This window comes from Sinocyclocheilus rhinocerous, unplaced genomic scaffold (genome assembly GCF_001515625.1).
Source record: "Sinocyclocheilus rhinocerous isolate Xijiao unplaced genomic scaffold, SAMN03320098_v1.1 scaffold1053, whole genome shotgun sequence".
NCBI lineage: Eukaryota > Metazoa > Chordata > Actinopteri > Cypriniformes > Cyprinidae > Sinocyclocheilus > Sinocyclocheilus rhinocerous.
Window position 1 is genome coordinate 1,590,229 of NW_015638958.1, and position 26,058 is coordinate 1,616,286.

At 38.5% G+C, this 26,058-nt stretch overlaps 2 protein-coding genes across 2 annotated transcripts in view; one reads left to right on the forward strand and one right to left on the reverse strand.

Moving 5' to 3' along the window:
* Positions 1 to 26,058, reverse strand: part of LOC107750356 (catenin alpha-1) — a 108,537-nt gene that overhangs the window by 47,072 nt on the left and 35,407 nt on the right. The window lies entirely within an intron of this gene.
* Positions 3,406 to 6,279, forward strand: LOC107750357 (leucine-rich repeat transmembrane neuronal protein 2-like). Its single transcript, XM_016565710.1, has 2 exons — positions 3,406 to 4,057; positions 4,607 to 6,279. Exons 1-2 carry the CDS (start codon positions 3,880 to 3,882, stop codon positions 6,226 to 6,228), a joined length of 1,800 nt encoding a protein of 599 aa, XP_016421196.1. The 5' UTR covers positions 3,406 to 3,879; the 3' UTR covers positions 6,229 to 6,279.

Sequence of the window (26,058 nt, forward strand, 5' to 3'; positions counted from 1 at the left end):
GGCAGTCATTTGATTCCTCACACTAGTTTACGTGGTGTTTTCACACATATAGTTAATGATGGTCAGGTAGAGCTGTGCTTGCAGCATGAACAAATCTCCCCACAGACTGGTGGAAGGAAAAAAAAAAAAGAAAAAAAAAGATTTTAAACAGTCCTCCTCAGCAGAGACTTCCCTTGAGGGCAGGATTACACACCAGTGAGAAAAGTATCTGAAAAAAAGTCATATGACCTATGGAGAAAAATGACAAACAAATAAATCATACGTACACAAAATAGCCCAGGTCATTTTAGAAAGTGACCACCCCAAAAAAAGAAACACAGATGTTCAAATTAAGCACAGTAGGTACAATGGCACGAAAGCAATTTTAGCACAACCTACAGTCACCATGTGCACAGAAGAAAAAAAAAATATATAATAATAATAAGTATGTGCCAAACTATACACTTGGAAAATTAACTTGACAGTGACTTGAAAGATTCGTATGATGAAGAAAGAGTCATATAAATGGGTTAGAGTCACGTTTACGTTTAGATACCGATGGTTGAATTCATAAACAGAAGACCGCAATCTGACATATAATTGCAAAAAAGTTTAACTTTTTAACTTGACATGAGGTCCTAAATAGAACTACAGAACTACAACTGTCAGATCAGCAGTCTTCCCCATGATTGTGTAGCCTAGTGAACCAAACTGAGAGACCATTTTGAAGGCTCAGGAAACCTTTGCAGGTGTTTTGAGTTGATTAGCTGATTGGCATGTCACCATATTCTATATTCTAGTGAATTGGTGGGTTTTTGTTAAATGTGAGCCAAAATCATCACAATTAAAAGAACCAAAGACTTAAACTACTTCAGTCTGTGTGCATTGAATTTATTTAATACACGAGTTTCACAATTTGAGTTGAATTACTGAAATAAATGAACTTTTCCACGACATTCTAATTTATTGAGATGCACCTGTAATACCGTGAGATTCTGAAATAAGTCACGTAATGCAAAGATTCCTACTACAACAGACCAACAATTACACATAACAGGAATAATGTTTCACAGCAGGCGATCTGACATCTAGCAATAATTGTCTTGAAATTTACTGAAAGCAGCGAATGTTACAAAAGCAGTGCTGCATTATTTTAAAGGGGATGATTTCAGAAAATCTCTTTGCAATGTCTTGAGTTATAAGTCTGTGAGCAAACAAAAAATTTGACTAAATAATGAATCCTGTTTATTATAAATAAGTAAAATGGGATATAAAAACATATACAAATACATGCTATTTAGATTTATATGGAACAAGAGGAGACCCAGAGTAAGATACGCAGCCCTGCAATTACCAAGGGAGAGGGGAGGCATGGCATTACCGTGCCTGAGGGATTATCAGCTGGCGGCACAGTTAAGACCATTAGTATTGTGGTGTTGTCCTAACTATACAGCAAAATGGAAGGATATAGAATTGTCTTTAATGGACACTCCCATACAATCGGTTCTAGGATGCATAGAGCAAGTGAATGACATACATCTAATACAGAATTCAATGTGTGGGCCACTCTGTCAAGCGGTAGATGGAGGTGGTTAAACGTTTCAAGCTTCAAAGGGAGGTAAAAGTATTGGGCTGGCTGGCCTATGATCCACACTTTACTCCAGCTTTGCATGACCACAGATATAAGACCTGGACATCTCATGGTATTACTGCCCTTTGTAAAATTATATTGAACGGGTATTTGGATAACTTTCAGAACCTATGTCAGAATTTTGATCTCAACAGACAGGATTTTTATCGGTACCTACAGGTACGGCACTTTTTCTGGACAGAGATCAGAAACTCCAATGAGGATGATTTCCTAAATTGATCCAGACTTTTATAGATGCATATAAGAGTGAAAATATCAAAGGGGTCATAGGCAAATGTTGGGTGGAAATGTTTGATCAGATTTTTTATAATCCCTATGCAAAAATTTAAGTTCTCTGGGAAAGAGCACCCTTGCTGGAGGGAGTGCCGTTCTGCACAAGCTGACTCCGCCCACATTTTTTGGTTATGTCCACATATTCAGTCTTTTTGGGGAAGGGCAGGACAATTAATATCGAGGGTAATAGGCTTTAACATAGATGTGTCATTTCCCACTAGGTTTCTAGGGGTCACACCGGAGGGTTTGAATAAATGTGATAGTTATCTTTTAAAGATGTTTTTAGTTGCATGCAAGAAAGCAGTTACTAAATGTTGGCTTAAGAGAAGCCCTCCCAATATGGATCTTCTTCCAAGTATTGTCAGTCAAATATGTTCTATGAAAAAAATGACCTTCTCCCTCAGGTTACAGAAGAATAAAAGGGAAAATTATTGGAGGAAATGGGATTGTTATATACTACGAACAAGCAATGACTAGACTTCCAAAGTGCACCTCAACTTCTATCTGTACCATGCGGTTCACGATTTCTTGTAAGACCTCATGTAACTGTTGTCGGTAATAGTTAATTTTTTATTACTGATTTTTTTATTTATTTCTCTTTCTGTTCTTTTTTTCCTCTGTGAACTCCAGTGTCTTGCTGTAGATATTTTGGTTTACGTTCTCTACTTGTGAGTACTAAAACAAAATCTGTCAAAAAATAAAGTATAAAAAATATATACATGCTATTAAAAATAAATAAACTAATAAAATATTAAGTAAAATTACATACAAAAATTACAAAAAGTTAATCTGGAATCAAAACCATCCATATCCATTAAAAATAAATAAATAAATAAATAAATAAATAAAACTAAAATACAACTAAATAAATAAATAAAATGCATAAATAAAAATAAATAAATAAATAAAATAAATAAATAAATTTGCTAATACACATCCCTTCGCATGTTTAGCCAGTAAGCTTTATAGGCTGTCATCCAACATGTCAGGCTATATTTCATTAAAAAAGGAACAGTATAATTTCCATTACATTACATTCAGCAAACCCACATGAAGAAAAATTAGCCAGAGGACAGAGGAGCAGAGAAAAATGCAGCTAACAGCTACATCTTATGTTTAGTGAAATCTCCTGTCAGGCTCTGCAGTGTGAATGCTCTATTAAGTCTAGCATTCAGACTCTGTCCCCGCAGATCGACAGGTGTATAAAAGGTCTCTGTGACGTTGGTTTGCTTGTGACGCGCTTCGTGTTGAAAGCCTGAATGAGCGAAAGGGAGAGAATGAAAGGAACAATCTGACTGCAAGTCATCATATATCAAATTAAGTATCAGCTTCCTGTGCCAACTTAATTATATTGTAAATTCATTCATCAATACTTAATTGAAGACCCAAAACACAAACAAAACAAGTTAAAATCACCTAATATGTGTTTTAATGTACTACTAAATAACCCAGCTTCATCACAAACAAAAATATACACGTAGAAGGAGAGAGAGAAACTGCACTGATGATCGACGCCAGCCTGCCACCACTCTGTAGCAGTGAGTGGCTGCAACAAAAGCACAGAATAACATCTCAGCTCCTCTCCTCTGCTTTTCCCCTCACTGCATCTCCTCTTCCTCGGTACCGAGAACTCCACACAACACAGCAGAGCCACACGGAACTGGCGTCGCAAGTGCAGCCTCAGCCTGCCATCAACAAGTTAGGGATGAAGGACCTCGAGCAATGAAAGAGGAATGAGTGATCTTCAATTAACCAATTGAGCTGACATCATTGCGGTGGAAAAGGAAAGAGCAGCTAAGGGACGGAGGGATCTGCTCAGCGGTGCTGCTTTGGATGCAAATCATCAACTTCGAATTTAAGGATTCTTGGAAGGCAAATAATGCTGGTCTTTTCTTAATCTGGGAATTGAATAGCAGGACTGACAAAAGGACAGACCGAGGGAAAAAAGAGAAAAAAACAGCATCCCAGGACATGGAATGCCTGAATTTGGTTCAACTGGGGGGGCTCAGCACTTCTTTATTTCTGAAGAGCTTGATTCCTTTTGTATTTACCCAAAAGGTTTTTTTCCCTTTGGATTTCTCTTCCATCTGGCTGCTCCAAAAGTCTGCGGAAAAAGACAGTTGAATGCAGCCTCCGATGTACACAAAAGAATGGGTAAGTTAGCCCTTTTATTCACAGAGTCTGGACCTGAATAGGCAATGTATTGAATAGGAGGGGGAACAGTGGCAGGCAGGGTCTCTAGAAACATCTATATATTTAAAAAGCTGCTTTCCTTTGTAATATTTAACAAGCAGTAATTTGCAGCAGGAAAAGGGGGAAAAAAAGATGACGACTTACAAGCCACTTAAATAATGACTGGAAAAAAAGATTAAGGCAATTGGGATGGGAAAAAATGACGATAAACTGCATCCTAGGAAAAAAATTAAATGAAACCTGTGAGTAAAATGCTAATTCTGCAGTTTAAACGTATGGATGAATAATTTATGCATTAAAATGACTTAAGTCAACATAACTATCAGTGCAAGTCTTTGAACATTCCCCTTAAACATTGTTAAAATTCTTGGATCAACAAGCAGATCGCTTTTACTATGTTGACAAATACAGCGAGAGTGCGCATGATAATGGAAAAAAAATGTTTCTGTGTACTGCAGAGATTAGATTTCCCTCCCCCCGGTTTATTTTCTTATCTTTAAACCCACCCAGGTTTCCATTCAAGGTGGCCATTGGTGGGACAAGCACCAGCGGCACTTTGTGTGATCAGCATGCTACTGTGCCTCCCTGTGTCATGCACAACCTGCCCCCAGAAATGCCGATGTGAAGACCTGCAGTTTTACTGCGACACGCAGGGGCTCCTGGCGCCCCCAGACGGTGTGGATAAAGGGGCCCTTGGACTTTCGCTCAGACACAACAGCATCAGCGAGCTCAGCTCAGACCAGTTCTTTGGCTTCACCCAGCTCACTTGGCTTCACCTGGACCACAACCAAATAACCACCGTGCATGAGGATGCCTTCCAGGGGCTGTACAAGCTCAAGGACCTTAACCTGAGCTCAAACCGCATCACCAAGCTGCCAAACACAACCTTCATCCACCTCATCAACCTGCAGATCTTGGATCTCTCCTTCAACCAGATGACAGCTCTGGAGCCTGAGCTCTTTCATGGGCTCCGGAAACTCCAGATCCTACACCTGCGGTCAAACTCGCTGCGCACGACGCCCGTGCGGGCCTTCTGGGACTGCCGGAGCCTGGAATACCTTGGCCTGAGCAACAACCGGCTCCGTAGCCTGGCCCGGAATGGCTTCGCCGGGTTAATTAAGCTGCGGGAGCTCCATTTGGAACACAATCACTTGACCAAGATTAACTTGGCGCACTTCCCTCGTCTGGTCGCCCTCCAGTTCCTTTATCTTCAGTGGAACAAGATCAACAATTTAACATGCACCATGGAATGGAAATGGACAACTCTGGAGAAACTGGATCTCACTGGGAACGAGATACGTGTACTCACCCCCGACGTGTTTGAGACTTTGCCCAACCTCAAGATCCTGCTGCTGGATAACAACAAACTGACTAGCCTCGACACCCAAACCATGGATATGTGGAAGTCCCTAAACGCGATTGGGTTGTCGAGCAACCTATGGGAATGTACCAAACGGATCTGCAATTTGGCCACTTGGCTGAGCACCTTTAAGGGTCGATGGGAGCATTCTATCCTCTGCCACAGTCCTGAGTACGCACAGGGCGAGGAAATACTGGATGCCGTTTACGGATTCCAACTTTGCCAAAATTTCTCGGCCCCGGTCGTACTGACCAGTACCAGCACAGAGGCCATGCTCCCCGAGATCACAAGCTCCCCGTTCGGAAATATGCAGACCCCTACGCAAGACTTCTATGCAGAGGATTTTGGGAGCTTTACGATTGTCACCACTACTACCACCACCACCCAACCCCCAGGCACTGCCCTCGCAACAACCATGACGGTGGAGGGGGCAGACGTTACAGAGGACTACTCTGCGATGGACAACACAGTGCTGACCCAGAGGGTCATCATTGGCACCATGGCTCTGTTGTTTTCCTTCTTTCTCATCATTTTTGTAGTGTACATATCACGTAAATGCTGCCCTCCCACTCTGAGGCGGATCCGCCATTGCTCGGCCATTCAGAACCGGCGACAGATGAGGACCCAGCAGAGGCAGCCAATGGCGGACCTGGCCACACAGGTGCCCTATAACGAGTACGAGCCCAGTCACGAGGAGGGTGCACTCGTGATCATCAATGGCTACGGGCAGTGCAAATGTCAGCAACTGCCTTACAAAGAGTGTGAAGTATAAACTATTTATTCCTGCAGTTTCTGGTTTTAACCATTTGTCCATTTCAAAAGATACAGGGTTTGCTTTTTGACTTTTTTCCCCTTTTCAGTTTGTATGAAGGAGGAGTATTTCTTTGAAATTGTTAGCTTTGGGAAAACTATAAAAGCTTGAGATGACTGGGATGAATTTGAAACGAGGAAATATAGAAAAATCCACAAGTTTATTTTTGTAATACAAATGCAAAGGTTCATATCTAGCTGGGGCGATCAATCTCAGCAGAGGAAGGTTGGATGTGTCACCGCATCACCAGTTTGTGTACTATGTATTCTGCAGCACAGAGGAGATGAGAAATCTATAGCCAAACCGCCTGGAACCCTGTGCTCCAGAAAACCGTTTATAAAATGACATATCTTCTGATAAATGGTGATTTTATTTCATGGAAAAATAGTGTTACATACGCGGAGCAGTGCAAATTTAAAAGGATTAAAAAAAGACTTTTGGTGCACGTTAGCAACACTATAGATCTCACTCAGATTCACTTTTGGGGAGAGGAAACCAAAAAAAACATCAGATGGACACAAAGCATATTTTTTAAACTTACATTTTCTAAATTGAAAACAAGTACTGTTACAAATTGAACCACAATGAAATTTAGTTTTGAACAGGGAATTCAACCCACTCAACATTATTTGGCTTCCTCATGTGGCAGAAATGATCGTTACACTTTGATCGAGTCTTAAATCTGAACTAATGAGAACACTTAACTGCCTTCCCGTTTCTGCATTTGGTTAAATTCAATAAACTCTGTCAGCTTCCTTGAAATCTTAAAGCCTAGCACTTTGTGTGAAAAGGTTAATGTCCAATATGGCTCTGCACTTGTTCTAACAAAATGTCCGAACAAGCTCCCTCTTTTAGGACTTCAGCAAGGATTTACTAAATGTTAAACAGAGACAATTGCCCAATTATCATTGTGCATATATTCTTACATAAGATGGCTCCAAACACTGACATCCTCACTGTGATAGAACAATGCTGCTTAGATCACTGCATCATTAATTAATGGTAGAGACCATCAAAGGATGCTAGACGACGAAGCAAACACCAGCGAGAACAACTTCCTAGGGAGAGAGGAAGAGCTAGAAAAAGGAGGCATGCAGAGGACACTGACAATTGCCTCCTAAAAATACATGCGTACGCTTGCCGTCGCACTGTTCGAATGCAGCAAAGAGCATAACTATACCTGACAGCTTCAACATTGACTCAATTAAGCCCGGGGAAAATGAATATAATATTCTGTCACCCAAAACCTCTGCCCTGCAAGTTTCAGCCTCCTCAGCCAGTACTTAAAAAGGGAAAAAAAAGACTAGAGTTATTACTTCATAGCCTTGCTCCTTTCAGTCCATAAAGTCAAAAAAGGCTATTTTTCGTCTGTGCAAGAAATATCCAGAGGTTCATACCAAGGACACTAAAGAAACAGAAACAGAGAGAAAAGCTGAAGTAAAGCATAGCGCAGCTCTCAGGAGAGCATGCAGAAGACGGCGGGAGGCTGGGTCAGGAGACATTTGTATGCAGCACTGAGAGAACAGACATTAGCATCAAACTAAAGAAGCCGCTGCTGCAGTAGCTCTGTGTTGCAATCAGGAGTTGGGGGCAGGGATGCACAAGGGGGTACAGGGAACACAAACACTTGTTGGCATCTAATTGAAGTCAATGAGCATCTTAAGAGCCACCGAGTGAGGCTAAATCAGGGTACAGAAACCATTAGAGGAAAAAAGAACTGCATGACAAAATGGTGACTGACAACACCCTGGGCAAGAGCTAGAAAGCTCTGAACGCCACCCTAGCTATGCTGCAATAAGGCTTATTGCCTCATTGGTTAAAAAAAAAAAAGAGTCTAAAAATAAAGAAACATGCAGTCATATCCAGGCAGAAGTTTTGGGTAAAAAGCTCAAAATCTGAGAAATTGGCATCTATATCAAAGCCCATTTTTTGGTCACCTACCTAATGGTAGTAAAAAAAAAAAAAAATCTTGAGTAGTCATCATATGCTGAAATTAAGCATGCCTGAAGAGACTGATTAAAACTGTCCTCTAGAGGGTGCTGTAAAATATAATGAATGAGGAATGGCTGCTAAAATTCTTTCACTCTGCAAAACACAATTTTATGTTGGTAAAAACAAACAGAAAGGGAATGCAAGTGTGTGTAGCTGATCTTTTCTGTGCAGCCAGAGGTGTAGCTGGGAAATAACATTCCAAAATGCATTTTTCAAATGCTGTTGGACTGAACGAGGAAAACTACAGCTAACATTTACTGAGCCAAGAACCTCTACCAATGGTGTTGCTTTGTTTTGAATTTGAAAAGCTGACCTTTGCTTTCTGCGTTCATCAAAAACACCTTGCATGTTTAAAGACAACACGAACATCAGCACCCCCCCCCCCCCCCCAAAAAAAGGGGGAAAAAAAGACACGTCTCACATCCTGATCTGATAGTTTAGGAATATACGGTGGGAAAGAACAACTTTCTAATGAAATACTGACAAACACTGTAATCTGTTTAAACTATCAGCTTATAAGCAATTACAAAAACCACTGAACATGAATCCCTTTGCACTCCTGTAAACTGTTTTTTTGGGGGAATGTTATCTTGCCATACGCTAAAATCCTGCTGCTCACTCTGGCCAAAAAGCCACTTTCAAATCACACCCAAAAACTTCTTTGTGCAAAAATGAATGCTTCTCACCCTCCTCTCCCCAAAACCCCGCTTTTTCCTTTTGTATTGTAATATGTACTATTTCATATCTGTATAGTGGGTAAAGATGTGGCCAACTGAAAAGATCTTTTTTTTCCCTTAAGACGTATATTTTTAAATAAAAATGTTACAATTTATAAACGTTTTGGTCTAATATGCTCTTTAGGTACCCAAGGTCTTACTTGCCTGTATACTTGGCTTCCTTTTAAATATCTTCTACACAAAGGATTGTAGAAACTCTATCATGTATCAAACGTGCTAAATGCAGAGCTGGCTGAAAGGCTTTTAAGGATGGTGCACTCAGGGTATTTGGTCTGGGCTTCAGGCAAGGTGCCCTTCTGAAGTAAATGGCTTCTGATATCATTAACATTATCATAACCCGGCACTCACCTGCCCTTCTAAACTGAGATAACAACCTGCCTGAATGACTGGCATCAAACGCAACAGCACGACCGAGATTCCACTCTAGCCCACGGCAGAACAGTGTTTAAATCAGCTTAAAAATGCTATTATAAACACAAAATGATTGACGTTGGTTGAAAATGATTATCTAGCCCACTGGTTCTTGATTTAAATACTTTCTAAATAGTGGTAGGTTGGTGGACAGTGGCAGAAAAGCAGCACAAAAGTTTTGTGGGAGAATTACATGTGACCATTGCTTCTCTCACGTGAAGTGTCGCATATATATATCCGTCTGGACAGGTTTTTCCATCAGGTTTTTTGGTGAGCAGAGAACGTAAAATGGTGCTGATGCATGACACCACCAGTGGGAAATTACTGAGGTCTCAGACGCTCTAGAAATATTCCTCCAAAAATAAATGAAATGAAAAGGCAAGTTAGTCACTCTGAACCCACATTACTGATTTTCATCCAAAACTGTATTATTCTGAGAAAATAATTCTGTAAAATCTGAGCTTTAGCCAGGAAGAGAAAGAACCATACAAGAAACTGCCAAAAATAAAATGTAAAAAATAAAAATAGATAAAAATATATATTAAAAAAACATCATCTAAAATATAAATATTAAATAAAAAAAACAGGTATATTATAAAGCCTAGAGTGAAACCAGTGATTTACTCAATAAGACTGCAGCTGCAGCCTCAGTGGAGGTTTCAAAAGTATGAGGGTGGCAGCAAGCATATGCCACAACAGCTACACGCCGGTGTTATATACTGTGCACTGCACAAGTACTGCAGGGCAAGCTGGAAACAAAACAATTTCCAGTGCAGAATGAAGGGGACCAAAAACATAAATAATACCCCGACTGTTACTGTATGCCTAACCTTGGAAGTCTAATATATCAGGCACAGTGAATATCAGCTTTTATGTAGCCATTTTTAATGCTTTTTCTATAAATAATACATTCATATATCTAGACACTTGAACAACAATGATATTGCGTGTGTCATCCGTGATTGCTGCCTCGCAGTTTAAAGATGTTATACCTTTTGTAAATCTCAAGGCCTTGTAACCTAGACGATAGAATTGATTTTAAAGATTTTACTGCAGGCGTAAACTAAGCGATTGGTCGACTCCCTCCGGGCAGCTGTTGACCACTGGTTCACGGATGCTGTGCCTATAGGCATTTTCTACAGAGAAAAAGGAAAGTTGTTAGGGAGTGGGGGGAGGCAGGATGGCTGAAGCCGAACATGATTTATAGAGGACAGCCATTTATTGGCCAGACGGAGTGTGTAAGAGAAAAGGGCTTTGTGACTACAGAGGCTTCAGATGCAGCGGCTTTCTAAGGCTTTTCACTCACTGGGAAAGGAAGCTATTAACTCCAAAGGTCACTTTTTTATTTTGGTTGCGGCCCTATGTGGCAGAGGTCTGTCCCCGTCTGAGGAAATGAAAACAGAAGTGATTTAACGCGAGATTTAAGTACACTAAGATGAACGTAAGAAAGTGAGAGGATATTGTGCATCTCAACTTTGCACCGTGTTGCCAATTACGAAGGCTCATTTAAACCCTGCAGGAAGTCACTGAACACACACACAAAAGGAAAGGCAACTGTGAGACCAGATGAAAACAGGCTAATACTTTTAGATGATTTCTTATTGTACCATGGCAGTCGCTCCAAACTTTAATTTGCTCCCTCTGTTTTTAAGTCTACGAAAAAGGGTCTTCTTTCTCTCTGCATCATTTCCTTAGAGCTCAGGGCTCTCAGGGACCACAGAGGATGAATGGACACCTCTCTTCAAAACAAGACTCTCAAAATGAACTATATTAAAGCAAAGGGCCGAAGATCCATTAGCCACCAAGGGAAGTCATCCCTCATCCACTCCCTGATCAAAGCAGTCAACTAAAAGGAAATGATAGCAAGAGGCGCAATGTGGCTCAATGAACCAGCTACTGAAAAATAAAAGCATTTTTCGTTAGTTTCAGCTGAAGTGCTTCTGCCCTTGGACATTAACATGATACCAAATGTTGTAGTGCTAATTACTAGCTGTGCATGTCAAGCGCACAACCTCTATTCTGCAAAGGCAAAAAGATAAACAAGTCACATGTACAGGTTTTTTTAGTTGATACTAGGGATGTGCGCGACGACTAATTTGACTGACGTTTAAACGAAAGTTTTGTATCCGACTAGTCGACTAGTCTAAAAACAAGAAACCCCTAAAGGATGGTAAGAAAAAAAAAACCTGTGCGTGCGTGTAGCATATATAATAGCCTATATTTGAAATACTTAATCTATGAATCACACCGTCAAATCCCTCAATGAATTCCGCTTGCCGCACACTTGCCTCATCTAAGCTATCGCCTACCTGCCTGTATTGAATATGACTGCGCATCGCTCCAGTAGAGTTATTGTAAGACAATTTGACATTACACAGTTTACACAAAACTTTTCCGTTTCCTTCTAATTCAAAATAATCCCACACCTTCTCGTCTTTCGCATGGTCATTTTTGAACTCGCCGCGAAGAAAACGCATGTGAGGTAAAAAAAGTAATGTATTATTTTTCAAACGTTTTATTTTAACTTATTTAAAATGTTTTAAATGCAATGTTAAAATGACAGTAATTTGAATGATAAAATCATGTTGTTGTATTTTTTTTTTCTGTCGTGTAATCGACTATTGTTTTCAGTGTCGACTAGTAGGAGCTGTACCGTTTAGTCGACTAGAGCCGCACATCCCTAGTTGATACTATTTTTTTTGCACATATAGTCATATGCAACCATGCTGTGATGCTATATTAGTTGATTCATTGGTTAAAAAAAGATCTAGGAATGTGTATTAGTAATGAATGACTTTTAAATGTTATGTTTATCGCTGTAGTTTATAATAATGCAATGATGCAATGCATGGCAACAGGTGCTGAAAAGATAACCAAGTTTGCATTTAAAGAGCATTTAAATATACTTAAAAGCACCAGAAAGAAAAAAGAACCAGCCATCACATTTGATTTCTACATTGTTAATGATGATGACCATCACTAGATGTGGACACGCAGGATTTAAATGACAAAACGCTCCATTTATCTCTCACATGGTTGCCAAGGAAACAGTGTTCAGCCAAACCGAATTCGTGTTCATTACCATCTAGGGTGTGACGAACAAAGACATTCATTATCCTTGCTCTGACCAGAAGTAACTTTATGCAGCCCTATTCATGAGAATGTCTGACACATCTAAGCATCAGAGGGAAGTAATACCAGATATCAAGGTGCACGCAGAGCTAATGCAATGAGTCAGAGCTAATCCACAGCAGCAGGTTAAGAAAAAAGCAGTCACACAACCGAATAAAAAAGCATTTTCTTGCTTAAAATACCATACCATCAGAACTAGTTAACTAAACATGAGTGGGGCGGCACAGAGAAGGCCTGCCACTGCCACCCACTAGGTCTTCATAATCAAATATGACACAAGCATGCTATAATTACTCCTATCTGGATTCCATCACAGTTGCCCATTATTTCCCAGTGCCACAGGTAAAAGATCTGCATCGCACTCATCATTGACTCACTGAATACAGTCAAGAGACCATGTGCACAATTTAAGGAAATCTAATTATTGCCTCAAACCTCTTGAAGAGGTGCTCTTGAAATGCAATCAGATATATCGAAAGGCAAATTACATTGAGATTACTACAACTATAGCCCATTTCTTCCACTACCACTCTATGTACAGTCGCTCAAAAACAAACCTTTTCAACCAGGCCAGAAGCAATAAAGCAACCATTTTCAGGCACGAGAGAAATGCTACAACATTCAGGGTTCAAGGACTCAAGAGCTGTATATGTTTGAAGCATTTATTATGAGCTTCCAATTAATCTTGAAAACGCTTACCAGGGAGGACACATCGATCTGGATTCTCGTCAGCAAATACCTCTATAACATTTACTGCTTTCCACATTTTAAAGTTGCTCCTCCTTAGAACCCAAAAACACATCTTGGACTGGACCAGACAGAATCAATTAAGCTCAGTCAGACACCCATAACAAGGAGACATACAAGTGGAGGGAACTGCCAAAGCCCTGTCTTGAGTGAGTCCAGCCAAACTAGTTTCTTATTTGGTCGTCATATATAGTTTACAGTGTAAGACTTTGAGAAACAATTCGAAGTATAATAACTCTAGTATAATAACTCATAGCTCCCTATACAAAAAAAAAAAAAAAAAAATTAATCACATGACTTTGTTGATAAATGTTGTGGCAACTCCAGTCTTTCCAGATCGACCTGTTCTGCCTATTCTGTGGACTGTGAAATAAACATTACATACATTTCAAACATCTGGCATCTGTAACTCATAGCTCCCTATACAAAAAAAAAAAAAAAAATTAATCACATGCATAAAAAGGTCTATTTGCACATCAGTGTTTATTTTGTTGACAAAAATACAAATGAATTAATTTTTTTTATTGTTAGCTTTAACGAAGATGAGAAAAATTTGCAAACAATTTTAAACAATTAAAATGACGAAAAAAAGCACAAAATAATGGTTCTGAAGTCAAATCTAGATGCGAGTATTATTGATTCAAATAATCAAATCATAATAAATGACAAGTTTAATTAAGATGAAATGCTTGAATATTTTAATGAAGACTTAAATCTAGACTCAATTTAAACATTTTTTAAATGTAGTTCTGTTGAATAAAACTACATGCAACTTTAGCGTAAACGTGATTTTACTTTCTGAATATGAAATTAATGACTAAATTTAAAGGATTTTTTTGTCAAAAGAGTAAAAATATTAATTGCCTTGTTAATTTCCCCTTTCAATTCAATTGAATAAACTTACAGCTCTGCAGTTTATTTAGAAACATGACTTTTCCAAGTGACAAGTCACTAGAAACAGCTCGGTACATTATGTATACGAGGGTGACCTTTTCATTTCATACGCCTACCTGTCGCAGGCAAGGAACAACAGTGTGGCCGCTGAAACGTCACAGGTCTTATGAAGACACCTGCAACGCACACCAGAGGAGATGCATGATAGCCATCCCTCAGTATTCTAGGGAGAGGTCTGCAAAACTGGACAGCATGTAGTTACTAAGCCTTGGCTCAGAATTGAGGGGCAGAGAATGGGGCATGTCAAGCTTTGCAGCGTTCATCTCTCTTCACAGAGCAATCAGTTGTGGCATCCAGTCGCTGTTGGCAAATCGAAACAGAGCGGTTAATAAAAATGGCATGCTATCTGTCTTCATACTGTCAACTTTAGGCTGAAGCCTGCCGTGAGGCCGATTCCAAGGTGGGTTATTGAACCTCAAGGGTTTGAATATCAATGCTCGCTCACGGTGGGGATCTTTTCTCGTCCTTCGCACTGTCTGCTCTGATGATATATAAAAATGAAAAAGCGGTGTCACCAGCAAAAGGTGACAAGATCTTTTGATTTATTAAGAACGTTCAACACAAATTTATGCAACCGTCCATGCACCCTAATTACATGGGGGAATGATCCTTGGCCACTTTGAATACAAGCCCATACGTCAAACTACCAGAGCATATCTTTGACACAGCGGCACCTTTGCAAGAGTTTTTAAGTGTATCCCAGACGACAATGAGAGAAGACATGAGCATGACTTAATGCTTCAATCATTATTAAATCTTACAGGGAGAAAGTTCTGCTGTGCAAGGTGAAATCTAATTTCTTAAAATGCTCACCTCCTGCCCTTTCAATTTTTAATTCATTAATATTCATGCTACGACTGCTCCTTAGAGCCCATTCTGGCCAAAAGAAAAAAGACGCTACATACCGAAAGCCTAACATCTCTCCACAGATTAAATGAATCACACACCAAAGGGGAAGTATCTCAAACAATTTACCAATAATGCAAGAATCTATTTTCAGTGACAAAAGAAAATGCAAATTTGTTGGCATTTTAATAAAGCTTGGCATGCACTAACCATACAACGATATTCAGTTGCACAGCCTAGCGCTGTTAATTTCCAGGCTCATTTCAGAAAGACCACTTCAATGATACTGTAAAACTCTGTTAATAACACAGACCTTGTCCTGAACCTAGGGCTGGACGATATGGCCAAAATTGATATCACGATATATTTCTTAATTTCGGTCGATACGATATAATTCCGATATCGATATGAACACTATTTATCTGAAATAGAAATCTTTTGTAACATTATAAATGCCTTTATCATCACTTTTGATCAATTTTAAGCATCCTTGCTAAATAAAAGTATAATTTCTATAATTTCTTTCCCTCTTATTGTAAAGTGATACCTATTGGTCTTTATAGTTCTTTTGCATTTTAATCTGTGTAAAACTTTTAACTTTTACATTTTTCTGTATTGCTTTATTGCATTTAAATGTTCAGTTATTTTTGTTATAAGAAAAATGTTATTAAACCTGTTATACTGTATTATGACAGCACTTTTTTTAAACTAAATTTCAATATCGTGATAATACCGCATACCGTGATAAAAGCATTAGCAATTAATCGCAACATGAAAATTTGATACCGGCATATCCCTAATCACGATACGTCTGCAACATACTCAAGACGCACAAGGACCAGCACAGGCTATTAACTTTTAATATGCCATTTGCAAAACAATCCTACAAAGTCAACGGCTTCAAATGTCTCATAAAACAAGCAGCTTACAAGCTTTTTTAATCTGAATGCTGAGAACAACAAGAGTGTGAGCATGTGTCTATATAACACATGAGCTAAATGGACATGTAACGGCACACTGAGAAACAATGCAATCTTGAGGAAGACCGTAAAGGAGCCAGTGTGACAGGAATCAAACCAGTGGGACCATTAAATAACCATTTCTCTTTGGATCTTGACAGTATATCAGGAGAAAATGTGTTTTTCTATATTACCTATGAGGCCAATGATGCCATTGACAATCACAACGGCAAAATCCTAAGCCTCTTCTGAGGGTAACCCAGTTTAGAGTCAGAAATGCTACTATAAAGTGAATGTGGGCAAATGCCATTATCCATGACAGCAGTATTTAATAGCCACTAGTCTGAATCATTCTGCCCTTGGAAAAATATCAAATATTTCCATTCTGTGGTGGATTTGCAAGAAAAAGAGCTGGGACACCTATCAAACATTGTTTTTCAGCAAAAAAAACAAAAGACAGTTATCTAGTTCTAACAAATGCTCACTAGATCAAAACTAAACCGAAAGATCCTCGCTAGCTTTTGAAGCTTGAGCAAGCCATTGATTTGTGTTTTTGAACCATTCAAAGGCTTGTTGTCTGTGCGCATTTCATAAACGGCTTTGTCTTACACAGCAAGATTTGGTAAAATGAACAATAGAAAAACAAAAGCATTTGGGTAGATCTTTTCTCTTTTTCTCTGAGCTGCTTCCAACTTAAAGAAAGAAAAACACATCAATAAGGATATAAAAAGATTATACACAAGATATAACATGGAAAAGTACTTACAAAGAAGTCATTAGAAATGAGTGCAATATAAAGCCAAGCATTTAAACTAAAAGATAAATCACCCTGGTCCATGGGGCTTTGTGGTTTTGGAAAGCATGTAGCACCATTTGTGTTTGGGTCAAACTAGTTGAAATATTTGTTTTGGGGGGTTCAGAGGCAATTAATCTTGGCCTAACCTCATTTATCTGCTGGAAAACAATTTATTCGGCTCCTCTGGATATTTATTAAATGCAATTACAAGACATTTCAGGAAGTGTGTAATACAAATTCCCAGGACCACCTCTCCTAGATTAAAACTCTAAATGTTGGTCTAAATGTGGCTTTAAACAGCGAACCACAACTGCAGTCCCTAGCGGAGCAGAAAACCATTTCAAATATTTCTAAAGCAACTATGTCTTTGTGCTTGAGGAGCACTCAATGATTCATCCCGTTTCTCCAGAAGGAGACAATGCATTAAACACGCTCACTTGCATTTAAAGTAACTCTTTTTGCTCTCTTTCCCTAAGCATTGCTGGGCTAGCATACATAATTTACGGTCATTTAAATGTACAAATCACAACGCATTTGATGGACTAAAAGAAAACGTGCGCTTTTTTTTTTTTCAATCTGCAGAGAAAATAAGCAGCTCAAGGTCACAGTCATGTTAACATGCAATCACCCTTAAAGCAGGAGACAGTCATTTAATCTTCATTCGGAAAGGACAAAGCGAACATCCTTCATGAATTTAAATATCTTCTACCTTCAACCCATTGTTTGAATTACACTGTCTACACCCTGGAAGCGGCCAAAGTCATGACAGCTTGAGATAGTCTGCACTGGATGCTGCACATCACCGTAAAGTTAATGAAGTCAGTTCACATTTTCGTTTTTAACAAATCTACTATTTTATCAAGTTCTATAAAAGTAAAATAACTTCCCTCTTCTCAGGATGGAATAATGTCTTTGCAAGGTCAGAATCATGGACATGTATCAGTGCTGAAACAGGTGGAGATGTGGCCCTGTTCCCAATGACGGTTCAAATGCATTCAGTACATACCAATTCACTGAATACATTCACCTTCCCCTCAACAAGGGAAAAATAAGAGTGATTTGTTCCTTTCAAATAAGGATTATGATTAACTGTCTGGAAAAGTACATCTGACAAAAAAAGGCGACTGCGACAGTGACATGCACTTACTGAGCAAAAGGCAAATTATGGCCAGCATGAATGTACAACAAAATTTGCCAGACGTAAAAAAAAAAGTTTATATACTTGAGGAAAACTGGAATAAAAACATTTTGGAGGACACAGTGAGATATTAGGATGACGCTGATTACCAAAAACCATGCATATGCAGACACCCATTATTAGTTTGTTGGGCTATGAGAGTAAAGTCAGAACATTTATTTAGTTATGTGCCTTCAAACTGCCGAATTCACAGCACGTATAGCAAATAGCACCTCTGCTTCAGAAAGCACTGACGCATAATTTGTCAAATTGATCATGCAATCAAATGCATTCGCCTACAGAAAACTGTAGTAACAGTTGAATTACACTTTAAAATAATATAAAGTTACTTTCAACCTACTGATCAATTCAGAATACCAAACAGTCATTACTCTTTGTATAATTTCTGTCAAACAGGACCTCATTTCAGCATTAAAGTACAGATCACTATTCTATAGAGAGAATACAGTGGTGTGAAAAAATGTTGGCCCCCTTCCTGATTTCTTATTTTTTTGCATGTTTGTCACACTTTAATGTTTCAGATCATCAAACAAATTTAAATATTAGTCAAAAATAACACAAGTAAACACAACATGCAGTTTTTAAATGAAGGTTTTTATTATTAAGGGAAAACAAAATCCAAAACTACATGGCCCTGTGTGAAAAAGTGTTGTGTTCACTTGTGTTATCTTTTACTAATATTTAAATTAGTTTGATGATTTGAAACATTAAAGTGTGACAAACATGCAAAAAAATAAGAAATCAGGAAGGGGCCAACACTTTTTCACACCACTGTATATACGGTTATAGGTTTCTTAGGGATTATGTGCAGGAATGTCTATATTCACTAATGAAATTCAAATTCAAGCAGTTACTGTTTGGCAATTATCATTTTGTAGTAATTCATTTAAACAAAATTATCAGCTATCAGTACCTGTTGAATTTCATATTCATTGAGACTTTGTTATTTTAAATTTTAGTGCTTTTAAAGATTTACGTCTAATTCTCTTCATCTAATTCTCACCGAATTCTAATGTAAATTCAATATCAACTGATTAAATTGTAGTGGCTGATAACCAACATACCAAAGCTTCAAGACACAAATAGCTTTCGAGACCCCTACATTTGTTTCTTTCTGTTGCACCTAGTCTAGCTATTTTCAAGTGAGCGGAAGAATCTGTCTAATTACACAGGATTTCAGTTAAGACAGTTTCAGTGTAAACAATTCTACTAGTTGTTTAGGCAATCAACGAGATGCTTTTGAAAACCAATCTTAACATCCCCATATACTAGCTAATTGAATAGGTGATCTGCTTAATAGCACTGACAGTATTGTGTTTTGCAGGATGACTGGAATGTTTTATTGATCAATCAGCACCTAGGACAGGAACTATTCACTCTACAAGTCACTGCACAAAGCCACTGCTGATTTGCACGCTTCTGCCAGGTATGGGTCTGGACTCCCCACTGTAGTACAGCACTCAACTAAAGGATATATCCCTTCAATTGAACAGAAGCTGGAGTAAATTAGGGGAATCATGATTCAACTGAGTGAGCATAATCAATTATTGTGTACAAGAACAGGATGGCGACATTTTTCCAATCACTGACGGCAGCAGAAAATAACCATCATTCCAAGCTATCACTCCTAGTTTCAGAAGTCTATAGAGCTCACTCAAGTGTTCTCTGTGCCAGGATGAAAAAAATTGCACAGAGAGAAAGAGGATAGAGTAAAGCACCCCTTTATTGTATGTTATGATACCAGCTCTGCTAGACTTTGGAGTTGGAACAAAATGTCAGTGGACATTTCATTATGAGAAGGGGAAAAATAAAAAGAGGCTGTCAAGAGTTCACGGTGTGGACTGCAGCTCATCAAAACTGCATTAGAAAAGACGGGGATTATACTAATCCAGCACAATTTATTTGCTATCTGCCATTATTAAGGTCATTTTTGCTGAAGCACTGCAACAAGTGAAAACACTTTATGATAAGGTTTGATTTGTTATTGCTGGTTAGCCACATTAGTTAACATTGGACAATAATGGACAGTAGCATTACTACCCTTTAATTTCAACAATTTACTAATACATTGTGCTCAGAAATTGTATCTGTTAATATCAGTTAATGCACTGTGAACTAAATGCTGTAAAGAAATATAGTATTCATTGTTAGTTCGTTAGGTAATTGTTTCAGTTAAACCTAAAGTAATGTTAAATTAAAGGTTGTTTACACCAAAGACAATAACTATATTAAAACTTTATAGTTATTGTTAATCAATCTAATTCTATGAGAATAAAGTCCAAACCATTTTGTCCCGATTTTGTCCCAACTTTAAAGAGCTGGTGCATTTAAAGTGGCAAACGACATATAAACATATAGTGGTCGACCGATATAGGTTTTTTGACAGCCGATACCGATGCCGATATCTTGGAAAGCAGGGTGGCCGATGGCCGATATAAAGCAGATATAATTTTATTTATTTTAATTCATATTTAAGAAATTTTAAATAATTTGAAAATGGATTAAAAAAATAAACGTGTAAAATAAACATACTTATACTCTAGAAGACAAAGAATTTTTCACAAATAAATAAATATTTAATACAAATATAATTAAAAAGGAAGTAAACACTGTAACCAACAGGGCACTCAGTATTCTGGGAAGTTTGTGTGCATTGGGAATTGGGAAATTCAAATAAAGCCAAGGTAACACTCATTTTACATACAGCACACAGTGAAAATGACATGAATATGACAGTGGGTAAATGCATAAAGCGCAGCATAATTTGAAATCAGTCACGAGTTTAAAGTTTGTCGATCGCGCGTCTCCAGTGAAGCTGAACTCTCCTCCTGTCCGTATTCAATTCGCACATACCGACCGTAACAGAACACGCGATCATGCAGGTCACATGCACACTTCACAAGATCTCAACTAGATTCGACCAAGTCTGCAAGGTTTGTGAAATTAAATGTTCATTAGTCATTCAAAGATCTGTTTAAATTATATAAATGCGTATTTGCGGAATGCTGATGGCAAACGAGAAAGTATTATAATGTTTGCCTTTCTATTACTAATAATATTAAAGCAATCGTTATAATACTTTTTTTGTATACATTTTAATTCCTTTAACAGTTCTATTTGATTATTAGATAGACTTCTATCCGTATTAGACAGAACTGAATGATGACAGCGAACAAGAGGGAGAATGTGAGCTGTGTGCTCTCAAGGCGCTGCCGCAGCCATTCTCAGCGCTGTCAAAATAAAAGTCCCGCCTCTTACACATCGGCCAAACAGGAAAACTTTTCGGCCGATGCCGATATTTGAAAAATGCCAGATATCGGCCGATATATCGGCCTTGGCGATATATCGGTCGACCCCTATAAACATATATTTATAATAAACAGAACAGTTTATTTATAGTTATTGTTAAGACCGTTTAGTATTTGTGCTGTGACACAGTGCTATCACTTAGCATCCTGATAGGGTTGAAATGGCACTACAATAACCTTCAACACAGATCTGGGCTGTCGTTTAAATGCTCTACAACATGTCTAAGACTTCAACAGGCCTTAATAGAAACTGTCAGTCACGGAGTGATGCCACAGCTCTGCAGCAGCCGACAGCAGTAGTCTAAGACCCACGAGGATAAGAGCGATGAATGAAAATAATGGAATCATCAGTGGTTTGTGCTCTGTCTCTCTCACACCATACACACGCATCTCCCAACATGTAACAGTCAGTGAGACAGACTGCAAACAGTGTGGCATAAATCCTCTAAGTGCCACGCCTCCATCCCTCAAACAAGCATTTTATCTACTCGTATTTAAATTTTATAAGAGGTCAGGTCAACTCCAGACCAGCCCAGGTGCTAAATCGCACACAGCGACATGAATTACTGTACTAAGTGGTAAATGTTTTTGAGGAAAGAAAAAAAAAAAAAAAACCTGCTGTCTTTTTTACCTTTTATGGTAAAGCAGTAATATGCCATTTGTGTGTCATAAGGCTTGGTTTTTGGATGGGATTTAAAGTGGGCACAATCTTCTAAATTGTGATTAGTAAGGTCTACTTACTAAAGTTTAAAGGAACTTTTAAGATGGCGGCAGGTAAAATTTAGATTTCCTTTGTTTATCAGAGACTTGGCTTCACAAAAATGTTCCTACTGCAGTAGTTCAGGTGCCTGGTTTTAATGTTTTTAGAAAGAATAGAGAAGGCTCCAAAGGAGGTGGAGTAATGATATATATAAAGGATACCATTCAATGTAACGAAATCCAGTGGGTGAATCGCCAGGAATTGGAATGCATTGGTTTAAACATTGTCTTATCACCACAAATGTCGTTTACTCTCATTGTAATCTATCGTCCTCCTTCTTCTAACTGTAGTTTCTATGAAAATTTTAAGACTTTATTGAAAGAATGCAATTTTAACAAGGAGGTAATTATCATGGGTGATTTTAACATTAATTGGGAAGATAAATCTATTAGGAAAAATCTTAAGCAGATAACTGATAGTTTTGATCTTAAACAATTAATTAGTGGACCTACTCGAATAACTAATTCTACTAAAAGTCAAATTGATCTAATATTTACTAATAGACCTGAGCGAATTTTAAAATCCTGTAATATGTTAACTGGTCTGCCTGACCATAATATGATTCTGGTAACTAGGAAATTAACTAAGAAGAGGTTTAGCTCATTTGTTAAGAAATGTGAATCCTTGTTAGTGATTCTGATGTTATGAGAACAATTACATCTCTTAAATCATCTACAGCAAAAGATAAATATGGTATGGATGTTATGCTCAAAGAGTCTAGTTCGACTCTAATTAAACCTATTACTAAAATTATTAACCTTTCAATTTCTCACGGAAAATTCCCAAGTGTTTGGAAGTCGGCGATTGTTGTTCCAATATTCAAAAGTGGAGATTCCCTTTCTATTGATAATTATAGGCCAATTAGTATTTTACCCACTGTTTCTAAGGTTATGGAGAAATTAGTTGCAAAACAGATAAGCAGTTACTTGGTTTTATTAATGTACAATATCCCTGTCAACTAAATAAATAAATAAATAAAATAAATAAAAAGTCTTTGGCTAAAGTGATCAATACAGGATTATTAAGTCTTTCTCTTTGCCATTATATTTACAGCAGTAAGAGGAACGTGCTTTTAACATTTACAGCCAAACAATCTGATCACAAAACAAAAAAAAGCGACAAATACTAAAAGCCATTTGACTAGAGCAGGGTTCCTCAAATCTTGCCCTGGAGGGCCAATGCCCTGCAGAGTTTAGCTCCAACCCTGATCAAACTCACCTACCTGTGATTTTCTAATGATCCTGAAGACATTGATTAGCATGCTCCGGTGTGTTTGATTAGGGTTAGAGCTAAACTCTGCAGGAAAGTGGATCTCGTGGGCCAGATTTGAGGATCCCTGCTATAGGGTATTCTTGGGAAATTGCTAGGAGGTTACAAGGATGTTTTGGCTGGTTGCTAGGAGGTTACTGTGTGTTCTAGGCAGTTGCTATGATGTTACTATGGTGTTCTTGGTGGTTGTTAGGAGGTTTTTAGGCATTAGGAAGTTACTAGTGTTTTGACTGGCTCCTAAGAGGTTACTAGGGTGTTCTAGGCAGTTGCTAGTGTGTTCTGGGTGGTTGCTACAAGGGATTTTGGGCAGTCGTCAGGAAGTTGCTAGTGTTTTGGGCATTTGCTAGGAGTTTAGGGTGACCTGTGATTTTCTAATGATCCTGAAGACATTGATTAGCATGCTCCGGTGTGTTTGATTAGGGTTAGAGCTAAACTCTGCAGGAAAGTGGATCTCGTGGGCCAGATTTGAGGATCCCTGGACTAGAGGGTGTATTGCATAGCTGGATAATCACCGTTTAAAAGCAATGCCCATGTGACAGGCTTTTATACCATAACAAAAACAGAGCTTTATGTTTTTTCATTAATCATAGCACAGTAAGATTCCAGTGTAATATTCTGGGTAACTTTTCACCATTTGTGGTCAGCATCAGGGAACAATAGCTTTTAGGGATAAGCATTTTGGTCATTTTAACTGATTTTTTTCATGAAATCTGTGGTTTTCATGATCCATCACTGTCATGTGGACTAGAGTAGCATTGCCCATCTCTAGTGGCTACTGCTTTAAAGGTACAATATGTAAGTTTTCGCCACTAGAGGTCACATTTTCAAAAAAATAACAAAGGTTAAGTTTGATGACGCTATGAAGGAGGATGTTCACGGATGAGGTAATGAATAAATTTTTTTATTACCTGTACCTTCCATAAGTTATTCAAACAGCGAATAAATTATACAGAGAATGCAAGCAAAGAACATTTACACCAGTGGTTCTCAACCTTTTTTTCCACTGGGCCGCACTATGGTCCAAGTGCAAGTCTCACGTAGAGCCCTGCATTTCAGCCTGGGCCCAACGGGCCCCGCCTTTTTTACGCCCCTAGGGGCCAGGCTTCGGGACAATTTTCACGTCCATCCATCTCTCTGAAAAGCCAGGGATGTGATTTTAACAGCAAAATGATCAAGGACCAGGTATCGGGGAAACCATCTGACAGCCCATGTGTGACAGATTTGCGTTTTTATGGAGAGCTATAAATTTAGCAAAAGCCTCAGGGACAGTAAAGTGCTCCCTTGATGCACTGCATGTGGTGTGATTCGCTTTAATTACGCATTCAGATGAGGTTAAAATGGAAGAGACAAAGTCAGTTTTGAGTTTTTGCAACCTGAAGTAAATGAGAAAATATGCATTGAAAGTGACCTGGCTTTTCAAATATTTTTTAAAGAAGCTGCAGGAACTCTTGACTCCAACTTAATTAACAATTAGTAAATATTTGGGAAAACCAGAGGCCAACAGGTTAGCAGGGACTCATTAAGGCTCGGCTTTAACAAGCAGGTGTCCCTACACTAAATTTCCTAAAAAAGAAAATTGCTGCCGAAAAGGTCAAATGGTAATGATCTGCGCTTACTGTTCAAATGTTATCGCTATTTATGAAAAAGGAAAACTATTCCAGACTGGTAAGACGAAAATAATTTCAAAAAGCACACTGTTAGGTGAAAGAACAGGAAGAGGAACGATAGAAACAGGGTTCAGTTCGAGTTAAGAGACTTCTAAAAAAAAACAGAAGGGAGTTGTCATGAAACAAGACCAGGTGTCAATCTTGCCGAATGCCGATGGCAAAGAGGAAAACGTGAGGAAGAGAACAGACGGAGAGAGAGGTGTGGGTGTGTGTGGGTCTCCTGTTCCATCTCCCCTCCGTAAGGCCTTGAAGAGTTCGCATCTGTCTTTTCACAGATTCTTCAGATGTTCACCTTCAAGTTTAAGAATTTAAATGTCAAAAGCTTGACATGTCAAACCTTATTACTGCCAGCTCGCCTTGTGTACAATCACCTCTACAACAAGAGTCTGGGGGGGTCTGAAATGTATTATTAATAAAAATGCAGCAGAAAAGCTCAGAACAGACACATCATGTGAAGTAGTCACGAGAGGGTGGAATAATTAAATACATGCTTGAACCGCAGCACTCAAAACCATGAGCTTGTGCTCGGCAAAGTGAAGAGGCTTGTTTGTTTAGCAGTGCTCTGCATTGTTAATCATCTGGCTAATCAGTCTGGGCTGGACTTTTAAGTCGAAACCAGATTGACCGCCCGAGTTCGGGGTTACAGCACAAACCGGGACACGTGGTTTAAGGTCCTGCGTAACAATTACACATATTTTCCTGGCTAACAAAGGCCTGATCAATCTCTGTGCTAATCGGCAATTAATTACAATCTATTTCTGAACAGCCTGAAAACCGCTTTTGAAAACCTAAGCCGAAAACAGGATGCGACAGTCCATTGTAATTCAATCCGTGTCTTCGCTTTTCTGCCTACATGCACCATTTCTGCTCAAAGATAATGAAACCTGTAAAATTCAGGTCGCATAACAGTGATTAAAATGTTAGTATTCATCATAAGATTATATCAATTATGAATAGAGGTTTGATTATTTTGAGGCGCTGCTCCAAAATTCATTTAAATATGTGACTGAGGCAA